This window comes from Chlamydotis macqueenii, chromosome 3, assembly GCF_036417535.1.
Source record: "Chlamydotis macqueenii isolate bChlMac1 chromosome 3, bChlMac1.mat, whole genome shotgun sequence".
Taxonomy (NCBI): domain Eukaryota; kingdom Metazoa; phylum Chordata; class Aves; order Otidiformes; family Otididae; genus Chlamydotis; species Chlamydotis macqueenii.
In genome coordinates this window covers 50,055,334-50,069,697 of record NC_141558.1, presented here as the reverse complement: position 1 = coordinate 50,069,697, position 14,364 = coordinate 50,055,334, and the positions used below count along the sequence as shown (strand labels likewise).

General features: G+C 39.4%; 1 protein-coding gene and 1 non-coding gene across 7 annotated transcripts in view; both read left to right on the top strand.

The window, feature by feature from the left end:
- The window catches only part of WASF1 (WASP family member 1), a 100,407-nt gene that overhangs the window by 67,911 nt on the left and 18,132 nt on the right, over positions 1-14,364 (top strand). For all 6 annotated transcript variants that reach the window (XM_086744163.1, XM_086744166.1, XM_086744168.1 and 3 more), the window contains exon 2: positions 1,759-1,919. In XM_086744163.1, coding sequence (XP_086600289.1) covers positions 1,787-1,919 — 133 coding nt within the window. In that variant the 5' untranslated portion in view covers positions 1,759-1,786. The remainder of the gene's footprint in view (positions 1-1,758; positions 1,920-14,364) is intronic.
- On the top strand, positions 12,701-12,773 carry TRNAK-CUU (transfer RNA lysine (anticodon CUU)). Its single transcript has one exon. It is a non-coding gene; the product is annotated as a tRNA-Lys (tRNA).

Here is a 14,364-nt window from a genome sequence, read left to right as displayed (position 1 = left end):
TTTTTAGTACTTGGGTATTTAGAGTCTAGAAAAATTTGGGATATTCGTAGAAAAGAAAAATAAAAAAGTGTTCTTATAATTTATCTCTGCCCCATGCACACTTCCATAATTTTTACTGTTAGTACTGAGAAACTAAATTACATGATTTTAAGAACTATACAATCTTTCCCTTAAGCCACTGACTAGAAGAATTACTTTCACTGGTTTTTATCCCCAAAAGCATAAATTATTTTTGACTGTTCTCTCAAGAAAATAAGGGCAGTAGACATGGTGTTAAAATGCAATGAATGAAGTCTAATCAGATCCTGGAAACACAGAGACGTTTCTTAGGTAGACTTAAGGATCCTGCCTGGGTCTCTCAGCTATGAACTTTGGCTTCAGTGAAAGAAAATACTCCCAGGAAAAGTGTCACAGAGAAATCTAAGCAGTCTGCGAGAGGAAAATACTCCATTAGAGTTGTCTTTGAATCTTTTCATTCCCTATGCCTTTATAGGTCAGCAAAATTTCAACTCTACCATCATGGTGTTATGTTATTCTTATCCAAAAAGTCTTTTTCGACTAAGTAAAGCTGACAGTGGCTAAATATGTACTGTAGGGAAGATGTGTTGTGTGGCTGCATTCTGGGAACATTTCAGGATAAGGCTTCCAAGCAGAGGATGGATGAAGCTGTGGCAGGCTGTCTAGCTGAGTGACTGGGACCTCAGGTTGCATTGTGGAAAACTTGTCTGCCTTGCTGTCTGGATAATGTGTGGTCTCTTCTGCAATGGGAAGGGAGACTAAGTTATACCGGTACCAAGTGTATCCATTCTCTGCATATCTGACATATCTGATGGGAGCTTTGCACTGGTCATTCAGAGTTTTACATGACAGATGATGAAAAAAACACAGAATTTTAGAGAATCCATTTTTCATGAAGAAAAATTTTAGTAGACAGATCTTAATAAGCAGCACTATTAAGATGAGAGGCATAACTTGCCCCCTGGGAAACGCCTTCCAATCAGTGCTGTGGGTGCAGAAAATTACAAGCCTGGGATTCCCAGCCTGAGATGATTTGTGTGCTGTCTGCAGAACTAGTAAAGATTCTTGATTAATTATTTAACGTATTTGGAAAGGTGTGGAGGGGTAGGCTTTCTGACTCATGGAGGACTTTTCACTACAAGTTCACTGAGGAGACTTTTGTATTTGGAAGATGCATTCTTAGCTGTCTTTATTGCCAGTAGCAGTGTAGGTGGAGTGGAAACATCTTCTCTTTTCTTACCTTGATGGGGTATGATTTAGAAGTGATGTTTAGACTTGAAGGGTGACTCGTGTTCATAACATGACATTGCACAATGAATAGATCATATCTAACCTTTCAGGTGGAATAGGCAATTAGTTTGACTTTGACCTCTTAATAAAGGGAATTTGTTGTTGGACTTTCTCTGGCCTGAATAAGGAAGTAGTTCATCAAGAAGGAAATAATTCTTTAATGGTTTTGTACTGCAAAGATTTTCCTGTATAAAAGAAAAAAGTATGAACTGTAAAAAATTATTTGTCACTTCACGGGCATCTGAGTCAGGTAAAGGTTTAAAGACAAAGAGTGAAATGGTCTTTCATTGGGCAAAGAAGAAAAGATTTATATACTTACAGAGCAATGAATTCCATCAGTACTATGGAGGTATTTTTATCTCATTAGGATTAGTCAATTTGACTTTGGACATAATCTGAATTTAAAATATAATTAAACTTACAACAGTATTTTGTCTCCTTTCTTTACAGGTTTGCTGGTCCTCTGATATATTTCAGAATGCCGCTGGTAAAAAGAAACATAGACCCCAGGCACCTGTGCCACACAGCTCTGCCCCGAGGTATCAAGAATGAATTGGAATGTGTCACCAATATCTCCTTGGCAAACATAATCAGACAACTGAGTAGTCTAAGTAAGTACTTTGTCCTAATAGCTGTATTTAAAACTAATACATTTTACAGTCATAGTTTTTGTGGTTGAAGTAGGAACACCTTTTCAAATTCTCTGAGCCTTGAATGTACTCCTTTTGTGGCTACTGACTAGCATGGACCTCTTTGAAAGAAAGCTAGGAATTTTTCCAGCAGCATGTCTTAAAACTATTCAACTCTGTATTTCTGTTACCAGTGAAACATGACAGGAAAAGATATCTGGTAGTTAATGAAGTCAGTAATTGCTAACCTTAGAGCAAATCTTGAGTAGGGAATATGACATAATGAGGAATATATATCACTGGCTGCTTAATTCTCTTAACTTAAACCTTTGGTCATGTTGTGGTCATTCCGGAAAAAAAAAAACAAAAAAAAAGCAGTTGTCTTTTAAAATAATAAACCCAGAAGTGTAATTATCACATACTATTTCAAACAGCTAAAGATTTTTCTTCTTTCTTCTCCCTTCTGTCAACAGTTTTTCCCTCAGTGCATTTGAGAGGAGTGAATACTTCTCAAGCTGTGCAACTCTGAAGGAGTTTTTCTGAAAAGGCTGGTTTCTGGGTGGTTTTTTTCTTTAAGTTATGGCAACTTTAAAAAGTTGTCAGATGAAGCAGCATGATAACATTTGGAATTTCCAACACTACAGGTGCTTTTTAACCACTAGGACATTAGTATTTTACAGACTACCAACACATTAAATATTAACATGTGCATGTATATACATCTAAAATGCTAAAAGCCTTTCAGCTCCGTCAGTATCTTAGGGTCATAGGTGATGTAGCCTCATTTGTTAATTAGATTGATTTAGTTATTGGTTTGATGGTATACAGCATGGTGACTCCATTTTGGCAGCTCTTCAAAGCTGTTAGGGTGCTATTAGGTTGAAGACTGTAATTGAGGACACTGAATTATGCAATCGAGACAGGGATGCTTACAGCACATAAATATGAACTCAATTAAGGGAGGAAAAAAGTATCGAAGAATATCCATTGAATCCTCCCACATTTGTTATATGGCTTGCCTAATGTATAGCAGAGATATGCTCCCTTGAAAGTGACTAACTGTAATTATATATATATATATTATATAATTATATAAACTCCTTTGCTGTGAAATGATTGTGGTTCTACATGAAGCGTGCACACATAGGGATGAGCCCTAAATTAGCTGTTTTTACGGGAGAGGAATTTCTGTCACCAACTTGTGACTTACTAGTGGTCAAAAAGGCACACAATGCTGGAAATGACAAGGAAGGTAAAAGAGGAGGAAAATGCAGTAGTTTACTCTGCAACAGCAAGTCCGGAATAGGTCACTCGGAATTTTTTATAAATAAGTTAAACACTGATGAACAGGACCTGTTACTTCAATCTTTTGTTCTTCCCTTGAAATGGCATCATGGTGTTTGTAGGTTTTCTATGGGCAGTGTTTATACTGAATGACAAACGTTCCTTTTCTGAGTTTCCTGCAATCAACTTATTTAGTTGTTCAGCCTGGAAGTTTGTGGTTTATACTGTGTATGTTTTCAATAAAAATCCCTTTTTTCCCCCTACAATTAAATAGAACATGTTTTGCAAAATAATACTTATTTTTCAGCAACATAAAGGATTGTTCTGTAGAAGTGTAACTTGTGTTACAAAGGTATGAGCACCTGTAAAAGTATTTTATTCCAGAATTCTTTTAGCTTTTCTGCCTGTTTGTGCTAGTAGCAATACAAATTCAAAAGATTTTGGAGTTCTGGCTTAAGAATTTTGTCTCCTATGTTCTTAAACCCAAACAACCAGTCTTCACTTGGTGTGTCACTGTTACCGGTGTGCAGCGAGGCCTGCTGACGTGAAGATAAATTTTAGTAGTTGCCTGTGAGTCACAGCCAGCAGGCATGGTTTCGCAGCAGTCCCCTGGCAACCAGCTTCTCTGCAGTCTTTTCCTTTTTGTTTTCTGTGGATAATGTGTATGTTTGAGAATCAGCCTTTAAGTTGTAGATGAAACACGGCTTCACTCTGAGAGCAGAAACCAAGTGTTCTGGTAGGGTTTCATTTCCTTTAAACTAAAGCTGCTTTTGCTTGTAAAGTTAAGCAAATTTAAATGAATGGTCTTTGACCTGATTAGCATTTAGTCATTTCTGCCTGTTAAGATTTTTCAGTTACCGGCCCTCAAATAGAGGATTAATCTCCTGCCATTATGACTCTCAAGACCAACCATTCCTAACCTTTCTTCTGATATTATATGGACAAAGCGCACTGTGATGCAATTAGAGCCTCTAGTACTTTAAATGATACTGAAAAACATTATTTAGAAAAGATAAGTGTAGAGTTTTGTGATGTACATGGTTAGATCTCCATTCTTGGAGATATTTATAACTCAACTGGATTAGTCAAGCAACTGGATCTAATTGGATCTGCTTTGAGCAGAGTGTTGGACTAGATGGCTTCTGGGGGTCCTTTCAACCTGAACAGGACTGTGTTTCTATGATTTTGGATACCCTGTGTAAGTAGGACATGCCTGCAGAAACAATACCTATGAAATTACAAGAATTCTGTTTTCCTGTGTTTTGATATAAAATGAAAACAGCTTTACATCAGTATGTCAGCAATAGCTGCTCTGTGTCTCTGTACAAATTCTCAGTCATTTCGTAGTTTATTTGATGTGCTGCTTTTAATTGTTCAATTTGAGAAATTTTTTGACCTTTAAAAGAAGTAGAGATGAAAGGATGAAATATTTATTTTTGCTTTGAGTGGTAGTCCTTGCCTTTCTCCCTGGAGCATGAAAACACATCAGTCTGTCTTGATAAAACATGCAAAATTGCCAGTAAGTAATTTTTTTTCCGCTGTCTATTCACAGTCTTCTCTAACTTCATAAAACAATGTCTTCTGACAGCTTTTCTTAGCACTGTGGGAACAGAAACTTTCTGGACAACAGCAACAGCTGTTTTAGTTTCCTAGCTATTCTTCCCTGTATTTCTTTTTTTCTGACTGTATCTGCTTTGGAGATGTGCTTACCTGCTTTTTTCAGCAATATTGCAGATACATTAGTACTCGAATACTGCCTGGGTTGGTATATGTTGGTGTATGTCAGGCTATAGCACTCCACCATACATGAAACACAATGATAGCGCTGTGCAGCTGTGCCATTGTTAGAAGACGGATAAATAGTTCTCTTCTGTGCTGTAACCTCCTCATTTTGTCCAAAGCTGTTGACCAATCTTGTTTTTCCTTGTATTCAGCTGTTCCCTGTACACAGAATCTCAGTAGCACATAAGAAGCCTATACTGTTGTGGTTTGTTCTTAGCCTTGGTCTCTGACACCTCTGTCTCCTTTTGAGTGTGTTCCTTTAATGAATATTTATATTGCAAGCATTCAGACCAGAACTTTTATTCAATTGTAGCAAGATGTAATTTCCCTTTTTTTCTTTTATATCTATATAAAGAAAGAGAACACTGAGTAACTCTGCTAAGCTGGAGTGCCTTTTAAGTTAGTGAAAACAATTTTCCATTAATGTTGGACCTTCAGTAACCTTTCCCCTCTTTCTGTCCTTTCTGTGTACTATTTCCTGATTTTACTGTGTTCTCCTAGTTAGTTACTTCTTCTCCTCACCCCTTATTTGTTAGTTTTTAGGAGGTAAATCCTGACTTTCAAGCATATTATTTATTCTCCATTTTTCCCCCTCTCAGACACTTTTTACATTTTTCTTCCTTACTTTTTACTTACCATGACATTCCCTAGAGGATCTTAAACGCTACTTGTCTTGTAAGAAACATTTTCTCCCCCCAGGAGAACCTTCAGTTTGCTATGGCTTAAGGTGTTAACATCCAATAAGAGGGAAATACTTACTTGCAGTCCAGACACCTTGCTGCTAATCTGTAGAACCAGGCCTCTTCCGCTCAAAGACCAACCTCTCGCTTTCTCCATCCTGCCTGGACACCATCTTCAGCATATGGCGAGGCCCCTGGATGTTGTGTGATTGGAGGTCGGTCTCTGCAGATCTGCAGCTTCAGTCAGTATTCCTGAACCAGCAGAATCCCTGTGGCACGTCCTGCCCTGCGAATCCTCCTTCTCATTGTGCTCACAAGGATATTCAATATTCTCTGTGAATTTTCTTCATTAGTCACTCCTCTTCCTTCATTATTCCTGTGATTGCCAGGGAACACTAGAGAAGGTGTTCTCATGCACAAGGGACAAGGGAACTGATGGACTTGAAAACGAGGGGCTTACTCTGTTTTTCAGAGTCCCCCATCCTCTCAAAGACTTCTCTCTGATTTTTTTATGTTGTTTCCCCAGCAGTGGCAGTACTGTCAATGTGATGCTGTTTCATCTCCACCTCAAATGATGAGAGGATGAACAAATGGTCAGTAATTTCTCATTGCAAACCACTGTGTGCTAGCAGAACAGTCTTGCGTGTTGTTAATTCCTTGCCTACATAGAGCAGTGAATTCAGGTGATATTAAAGAAGAAAAGGAAGAACAAGACTTCCCTGTGAAATGATATTTAGGACCGGTGCCCCTTCAACATCAGATTCAGCTTTCAGCAGTCTCTTTCACAGATTTCTGAATACTTAGTGGATAATCTCAGCACACTTGATGGTGTCCTCAGTGGGAGATAAGAAATATCTCAGACCTCCACGACTGGAGATTTTTGAAGGCTGACTTTTTCTTCTGGGATATCAACCAGAGCTGGCCTTTACCAGAGTTGATTTGATACTTTTGGTATCCTGGTCAGCTTGTCTGATAAATGCCTTTTGCTGACTAAAGGAACAAAGTTGTCTCTTCAATACTCTAATGTTCTTGTTACAGTCCCTGAATCCAGTCCTTGTGGGCTGCCCTTACACCTTCATAATGATAATTACCATCGCTGAACTATATTTAGTACATTGTTTTTCAGTGCTCACTCAGCCATAGCCACTAAAGTTCTCAAGGATCTACCAAGGTTCTTATCTCCAAGCCTGGGAGACAGTTCAGTCTCCTACCTTTTAGTCCATCTCCTAGCCACTGAGCTGTGAGATTGAAATGATCCTGATGAGAAACAAGCATGGTATTTCAAATAGAACTCTGATACACCTTGATTTTTGCTAAAGCATTCAATTAAGTAAAATTAATGTAGTGAAGATCTGAAGCTGGATCAAGGGGCAATGGATACATTAAATTATGTGTCAGAATTGATGGAGGAGGGAAAATGTATTAATAGACTTAGAATAACTTTCTTATTTTGCTTTATTAAGGGACCTTGGCTATATATTGTTGGTGGCTTATGTAACTAATTATCCTGAAAGATATTTTCTAATCTATGCACTATATTGTGTAGGAAGAAACAGTGAATAATGTAATTTTGCAAAGTGTAAGTATATTGGGAAGGGATTGTGCTGTAGGACTTAAGGCAGGTTTTATGGCTGCTTTTGTTCTATGCTTTTATTTTTTAGAAAATGTACTGGACAAAAATATTGTTTACTGTGTGAACAGGATTGAAAGAGTAGAAATCAAGCAATGATAGCGGGTAGGTGGATAACAGACTGAATTCTTAGCTTATTCTTTCTGATATTTTTTTTACACACTGGAGGAGAGGGATGCCATCCAGAGAGACCTTGACAAGCTGGAGAGGTGGGCCCATACAAACCTCATGAAGTTCAACCAGGCCAAGTGCAAGGTCCTGCACCTGGGTCATGGCAATCCCAGGCACAAATATAGATTGGGCGGAGAATGGATCGAGACCAACCCTGAGGAGAGGGACTTGGGAGTGCTGGTGGACAAGAAGCTCAACATGAGCAGGCAATGCGTCCTTGCGGCCCAGAAGGCCAACCGCATCCTGGGCTGCATCAAGAGGAGTGTGGCCAGCAGGTCGAGGGAGGTGATTCTGCCCCTCTACTCTGCCCTGGTGAGACCCCACCTGGAGTACTGTGTCCAGTTCTGGAGCCCCCAATATAAGAAGGACATGGACCAGTTGGAGAGGGTCCAGAGGAGTCCACGAAGACGATCAGAGGGCTGGAGCACCTCTCCTTTGAAGACAGGCTGAGAGAGTTGGGGCTGTTCAGCCTGGAGAAGAGGAGGCTCCGGGGAGACCTAATAGGAGCCTTCCAGTACCTCAAGGGGGCCTGCAAGAAAGATGTGGAGAGGCTGTTCAGCAGGGCCTGTTGTGATAGGACAAGGGTTAATGGTTTTAAAATAGAGGGAGGTAGATTTAGAGTGGATATTAGGAAGAAAATGTAATAATGTCATGACATATTTAATATATTATAATTTAATTCCACTTATAAATATGTTGGATTAGATGTTGTTTCTGCACATGTTAATCCCACCACCTCCCCCCTCTGCTGAGCTCCAGACGTTTGACAGAGTAGTTAATGACAAATTAGTTAAGATTAATACTTTTGCCAACTTTGTCCCATTTTGATTGTCCCACTTGATGCATCTTTCATTGGCCTGAGATTTACCAGTTGCCATCTTCAATTTCCAAAAATGATGTTGTTTTATGGCTTTGAGCACTTTAGGTGCTAATTTTCTTTATTCAGATAGCTACTTAAATTTTAGGCTGTGGTTCCTAGAGGCTGCTGATGCCATAGCTGATCTGTAGGATGCGGTGCAGTTGAAGGATTTGTAACTCTTTTTCTTTGAAAATTGAAAAGATAGTAAAGAAGTGGTTTCTTCCACAAGTCCTGCTTCAGGACTCATGTCCTAGTCCTTGTCTGAGAGCCTGTAACTAAATCTCTTGGTAACTGATCTAGTGTTATAAATTTTGTGTACAGAAACCAATGCTGGAGAAATGTTTAAGAAATTATGAAGGAAAATTAGGAGATAAATTGAGAGAAACAAATTATGAAAGAGAAGAACTGGAAAGCTGTTAAGTTGCTTTTTCAGATTTTATAAGCCATTGTACACTTACTGGCATGGTATTGAACAGGAGTGGATGATACATGTTTTGATTGTTTTAATTTAAAAAATGAGGACTGTGAATAGTGTTATTTTTATTCTATTTTCAGCTAATAGCTACTAGCTAGTATTCTATTTTAAGCTCATAGATCTGTTTGAAATGTCAGGAAAATAATTGTTCAGAAAAGGCTATCAAAATACATGCACGTTCTTGGGGTGGAAGGACGACAGCGTTGCTTCCAAGAGGTTTTATTTGGCTGTCACAAAAAAGGACATTGACACCAGAGGGAGCTGCATTCCTGAATCCCTTTCTTACTGAAGGGTTAATTGTGAGTAGAGCCCTTTGAGACAAGAGAAAAAGCTGTGAAAATAATAATAAAGTGAATAATACATTCATTAATTAAAAATAAATAGTAACATAATCATATTTAAATTTAAAAAAAAACGTTGTGCTGTGTTAATAAAAATAAATGCCAGTATGATGGACTGAGAAGAACAGCTAGCAATATTGGAGGGAATATAACTTGCCTTTTGAAAATTACAAATTTTTGTGTATTTCTGGTCAATTAAGCAAGTTTTGCAAAGACAGTAAAATAAACTTTTCACAGATGTTAAAATAATTTATTTGCAGAAGTCGATATTGTCATTTAATTTAATAGGCAAACAAGATCACTGATCTTTCTAATCTGGTATTACATATCCAGCTGTGACCAAGATTCTAAGGCGCTGTTATTTTGATTGTCAGAGTCATCTGTCATTCTCTTCCTTGTACTGCATGAAACAAGAGTGGAGATTTCATCAAGCAGTCCCATAATGATTTAAATTTTCTGAAGTGTTAATAATATTTTGGAATATTCATTTTATATAATGGAATTAATATTGATTCTGTACTCTTCTAATGAAATACCCATAAATTAAATGGAATTAGATCGGTTTTGTTTACTAATTTATTTTTTTCTCATACATTTTTCATTTATTTGCGTTTGTGACACTTTGTTCAGTGCTGTCACCTGTAATCGTATCTTTTGTGACCAGTTCAGAATTGAAGATACATTCGTACAGAACACACATGGAGACAGCACCATAAACAAATACTGGATTATAAGTGTTGTATACATATATGCATTCACACATAGTATTCTTTTGAATGGAACTTGTACCTTCCACTAAAAACAGACATTTTGCTTTGCTTGAAAAAGCATTCCGTTAAATATGCTTCAGCCTAAATAAAGAGGCTGCCAACAGGCACGTAGAAAGAGGCATTATGGTTGGCGTACCACTTCAAACACGACAGGTTGGTTTTAATGTATTTCCCATTTGAGGATTAGTGTTCATAAGCATAGGCAAATTATTCCGTGCAATATGTTTGTGGCTGTATGCAACATAATGAAAAGATTTTTGAGACAGATTATTTGCCTTTGCAGCTCATTAAGGAGGTGGATGAATTGTAAGCCTGATGAAATGATAGAGATAAAACAAACTTAGCCTTAAATTCACCTATAAAAGGGAAGTTGCTGGATTTTAGAGCCCTGCAATTTACTTTTTATTCTGTACATGAAATTTTACACTTGATTTTAATTTTATGTCTCTGAATATTATGTGAGTTGTCTAATTGTGTTGACTAATATACCTGAATATATTATCTGAAATGTATTGAATTTGTCGTAAATGTATATTAAAAGTTTAGTAATCTTGCTTTTAGTGGATCACATTTTAAAGTAATTTCTGTTGCTTCAGATACAGGTTAAAGAGCATACATTTTTCAGAGTTTCACAACATATGTTATAAAGTCTTATGTTAGGTGAGTTGACAGCTAGGTAGACTTTACTAACTTTCCATCTCTATTTGACTGTGGACTGGTACTTAAAGGTTGTAAGAATGGCTGCACTTTTGATCTGTTTCTCACTGCAGCTAACAGCAGATGCTCCAAGAGTGAGAGCAAGGCAAGCATGTACAATACTCCTGCTCATCTCCCAGCCTCCAGCTCTTCCAGCGTGGAAGCCTCTTTAACCAGCTGGGGTTTCTGTGTATTTACTAGTGCTCAGTGTGTTTCTTTTCCATGACTTAGTGTTGTTTGCAAATTTAATCTCATTTTTTTCAGGTCGTTTATGGATATCTTGAAAGGATAGGTCCCAGTACAGAAACCTGTGAAAACTCGCCTTTCTCAACTGTGGCAACCAGTTTTTTATGTCTGTCCTGTTTTGTACCTTTTGAGGAATTATTATCCATTCCGTGTCTTTTTTATGCCTCCGCTGTTAAGTTTTCCTGAAAAGCTTTGATGAGGGACTTTTAAAACACTCTTGAAAATCTAACTAGATCATAGCTCTCCGTCCATATGCTTATAAACGCTTCAGAGATTTCACTTTACAAAAGCTGTGTTGTCTCGTCTCCAACAAGTCATCCAGGTGTCCGCTAATTCAGTTCTTCTTAACAGTTTATACTAATTTGTCTGGATGTCAGGCTTACAAGGGTGTAGCTCTCAAGATGTTCTATGAAAAAAAATTTTGAACTTATTTTTGTGCTTGCCACCTTTCAGTGTGTATTAAGGAGACTTACAAATTGTTACTGATATTTTACTGGTCATTGTGTTGATTTAGTTTTGTAATTTTTATATAATCCCTTCAGTTTCTTTGAGCCTCGCACAAAGACTTCTGGCATAAGGGTCTCTCCACTTCCTTTCACTGAACACAAGTGGAAAGTGTTAATTTGTCTTGTCCATATTGATCTTCTCTTCTCTGAGTACTCCTTTATATCTTCATTACCAGTTGGCTCTACAGACTCCCTGTCAGGCTTTCTCGCTGCTCGTGTCTTTGAAGGAATATTTATTATTAGTTTGCTAGTTGTTCCTCAGGCTAGTTTATTTTGTTTTATGTTTAATATGCCAGAATTTATGATCCTGTTTTCTTCATTTATGCATTTCTTCTGATATCCCCTTTTGTATTGTTGTTTATAATTGTGCTGATTTTCTGTTGCCATCACCAAAGTCTTAATAAATTGTATGTGCTGGCCCTGTGCTTACTACGTGGTATCTTTAAGTAGTTTCCACAATACCTGTAGGGATTTCATTTTTGTCCTTTTGATGTCTCTATTTAAAAGTGTCCTCATTTTTATGTGTACTTCCAGATTTATTGTGCACCAAAGGCAAAGTTTTCATAAATATACTTTCCTATTGTACCTGTTTGTGTGTGAACCAGATAGAAATTTGTGAGCCAACATAAGTGCGCAAACAGCACGCAAATTACATATGTACAGTATGGTAGAAAGTTTTAAAAGGTATCACTTGGTATTTCAGAAATATGGCTACAAATTTTGTTAGGCAGTCTGGTGGGTTTTTTTCAGTGGCATTGTCAGACTACTCAAGCTGAGTCCGGGCTGCTTTAGAAGTGCTATATGGAGTACTCTGTCTGTAGAAGAGAAACTTGTTACTGATCATTTTCTCATGATATCTGCATCTCCTGCTCTTTTGGGCTAATTGTGTGATGCCCATTGAAGTAAACAAAGGAGATTCTTATTTTATTTCAGTATAAATTAGTCAGTTACTAGAATTTTGATACTTCAGAGTAGAATTTACTATTTTGGTGTGTATTTTTTAATAGGCTGGTTCTAATTAACCTAGGTGTAAATATCTGATTTTCCATTTTTTAAAGGTGCTCTGAACAGTAGGAGTTGAAACTATACTTCATTTTGAGAAATGTTGAGAAAAATTACACTTGGAGAGATTAGTTACTGCTCATACAGGAGCAGCTTCAGATCCTGGAAATCATCCTGTTCTACATATCCAAGAAACTAAACAGTCTAGTTCCTTGCATATCAGCTTAGTTAAATCAATTTATACCAGCTGAATATCTGTCCTGTTATGTATCAAATAATTTCATTTCTGATAAATAAATTACAAATAATAATAATAGTGGAGCCCGGCTAGCTCAGTCGGTAGAGCATGAGACTCTTAATCTCAGGGTCGTGGGTTCGAGCCCCACGTTGGGCGCATCGTGTTTTCTCCTCCTTTCTCTCCTGGGGATGTAGGAGGAGCGGACAGAGAGCTTATGGGTCAAGATTAGAGGATGGGGATGGACAGGGGACGTTACGGTGGGGGTCTGTTACAGGCCACCTGGCCAGGAGGACAGAGCAGATGAAGTGCTCTATAGGCAGATAGGAGCAGCCTCACAGTCACAGTCCCTGATCCTCATGGGGGACTTCAACCACCCTGACATCTGTTGGAGAGACAACACGGCAAGGCACAGGCAGTCCAGGAGGTTCCTGGAATGCGTGGATGACAACTTCCTCCTGCAGGCGATAGAGGAGCCGACAAGGAGGGGTGCCATGCTCGACCTTGTGCTCACCAACAGGGAGGGACTGGTGGGGGATGTGAAACTAAAGGACAGCCTTGGCTGCAGCGACCAAGACATGGTGGAGTTCAAGATCCACGGGGCAGCAAGCTCTCTGCCTTAGACTTCAGGAAGGCGGACTTTGGCCTCTTCAGGGACCTGGTGGGCCAAGTGCCATGGGAGGCGGCCCTGGAGGGAAGAGGGGCCCAGGAAAGTTGGTCTGTATTCAAGGAGCACCTCCTCCAAGCTCAGCAGAAGTGCATCCTGGTGAAAAACAAGTCGGGCAAAAAAGCCAAGAGGCCGGCGTGGATGAGCAAGGAGCTCCTGGACCAACTGAAAGTAAAAAAGGAAGGTGGAAGCAGGGACAGGTAGCCTGGGAGGTCTACAAAAAGGCTACGCAAGTGGCCAGGGATAAGGTAAGGAAGGCCAAGGCCCTGGCAGAACTGAATCTGGCCAGGGATATAAAATGCAACAAGAAGAGCTTTTATAGGTACGTAAGGGACAAAAGAAAGTCCAGAGAAAATGTAGGCCCCCTCCAGAAGGGAACTGGTGTCCTGGTTACCCAGGACATGGAGAAGGCTGAGGTACTCAATGACTTTTTTGCCTTAGTCTTCACCAACAAGAGTTCCTGTCCCACCACCCAAGCTGTAGAAGGTGCAAGCAGGGACTGCGAGAATGAAGAACCGCCCATTGTACTTGAAGAGCAGGTTCGGGATCGTCTGAGGAACTTGAAGGTGCACAAGTCTGTGGGACCTGATGAGATCCATCCGCGGGTCCTGAGGGAACTGGCGGATGAAGTTGTCAAGCCACTGGCTATCGTATTTGAGAAGTCGTGGCGGTGGTGAGGTCCCCGATGACTGGAAGAGGGGGAACATAACCCCAATTTTTAAAAAGGGGAATAAGGAAGACCCGGGTAACTACAGGCCGGTCAGCCTCACCTCCGTGCCTGGCAAGGTCATGGAGCAGATTCTCCAGGAAACCATGCTAAGGCACATGGAGAGCAAGGAGGTGGTTGGTGACAGCCAACATGGCTTCCCCAAGGGCAGATCGTGTCTGACCAATTTGGTGGCCTTCTATGACGGGGTGACGGCATCGGTGGACAAGGGATGAGCAACTGACATCATCTACCTGGACTTGTGCAAAGCTTTTGACACTGTCCCGCATGACATCCTTCTCTCTAGAGAAGACATGGGTTTGATGGATGGACCACTCGGTGGATAAGGAGTTGGCTGGATGGCCGCCCTCAGAGAG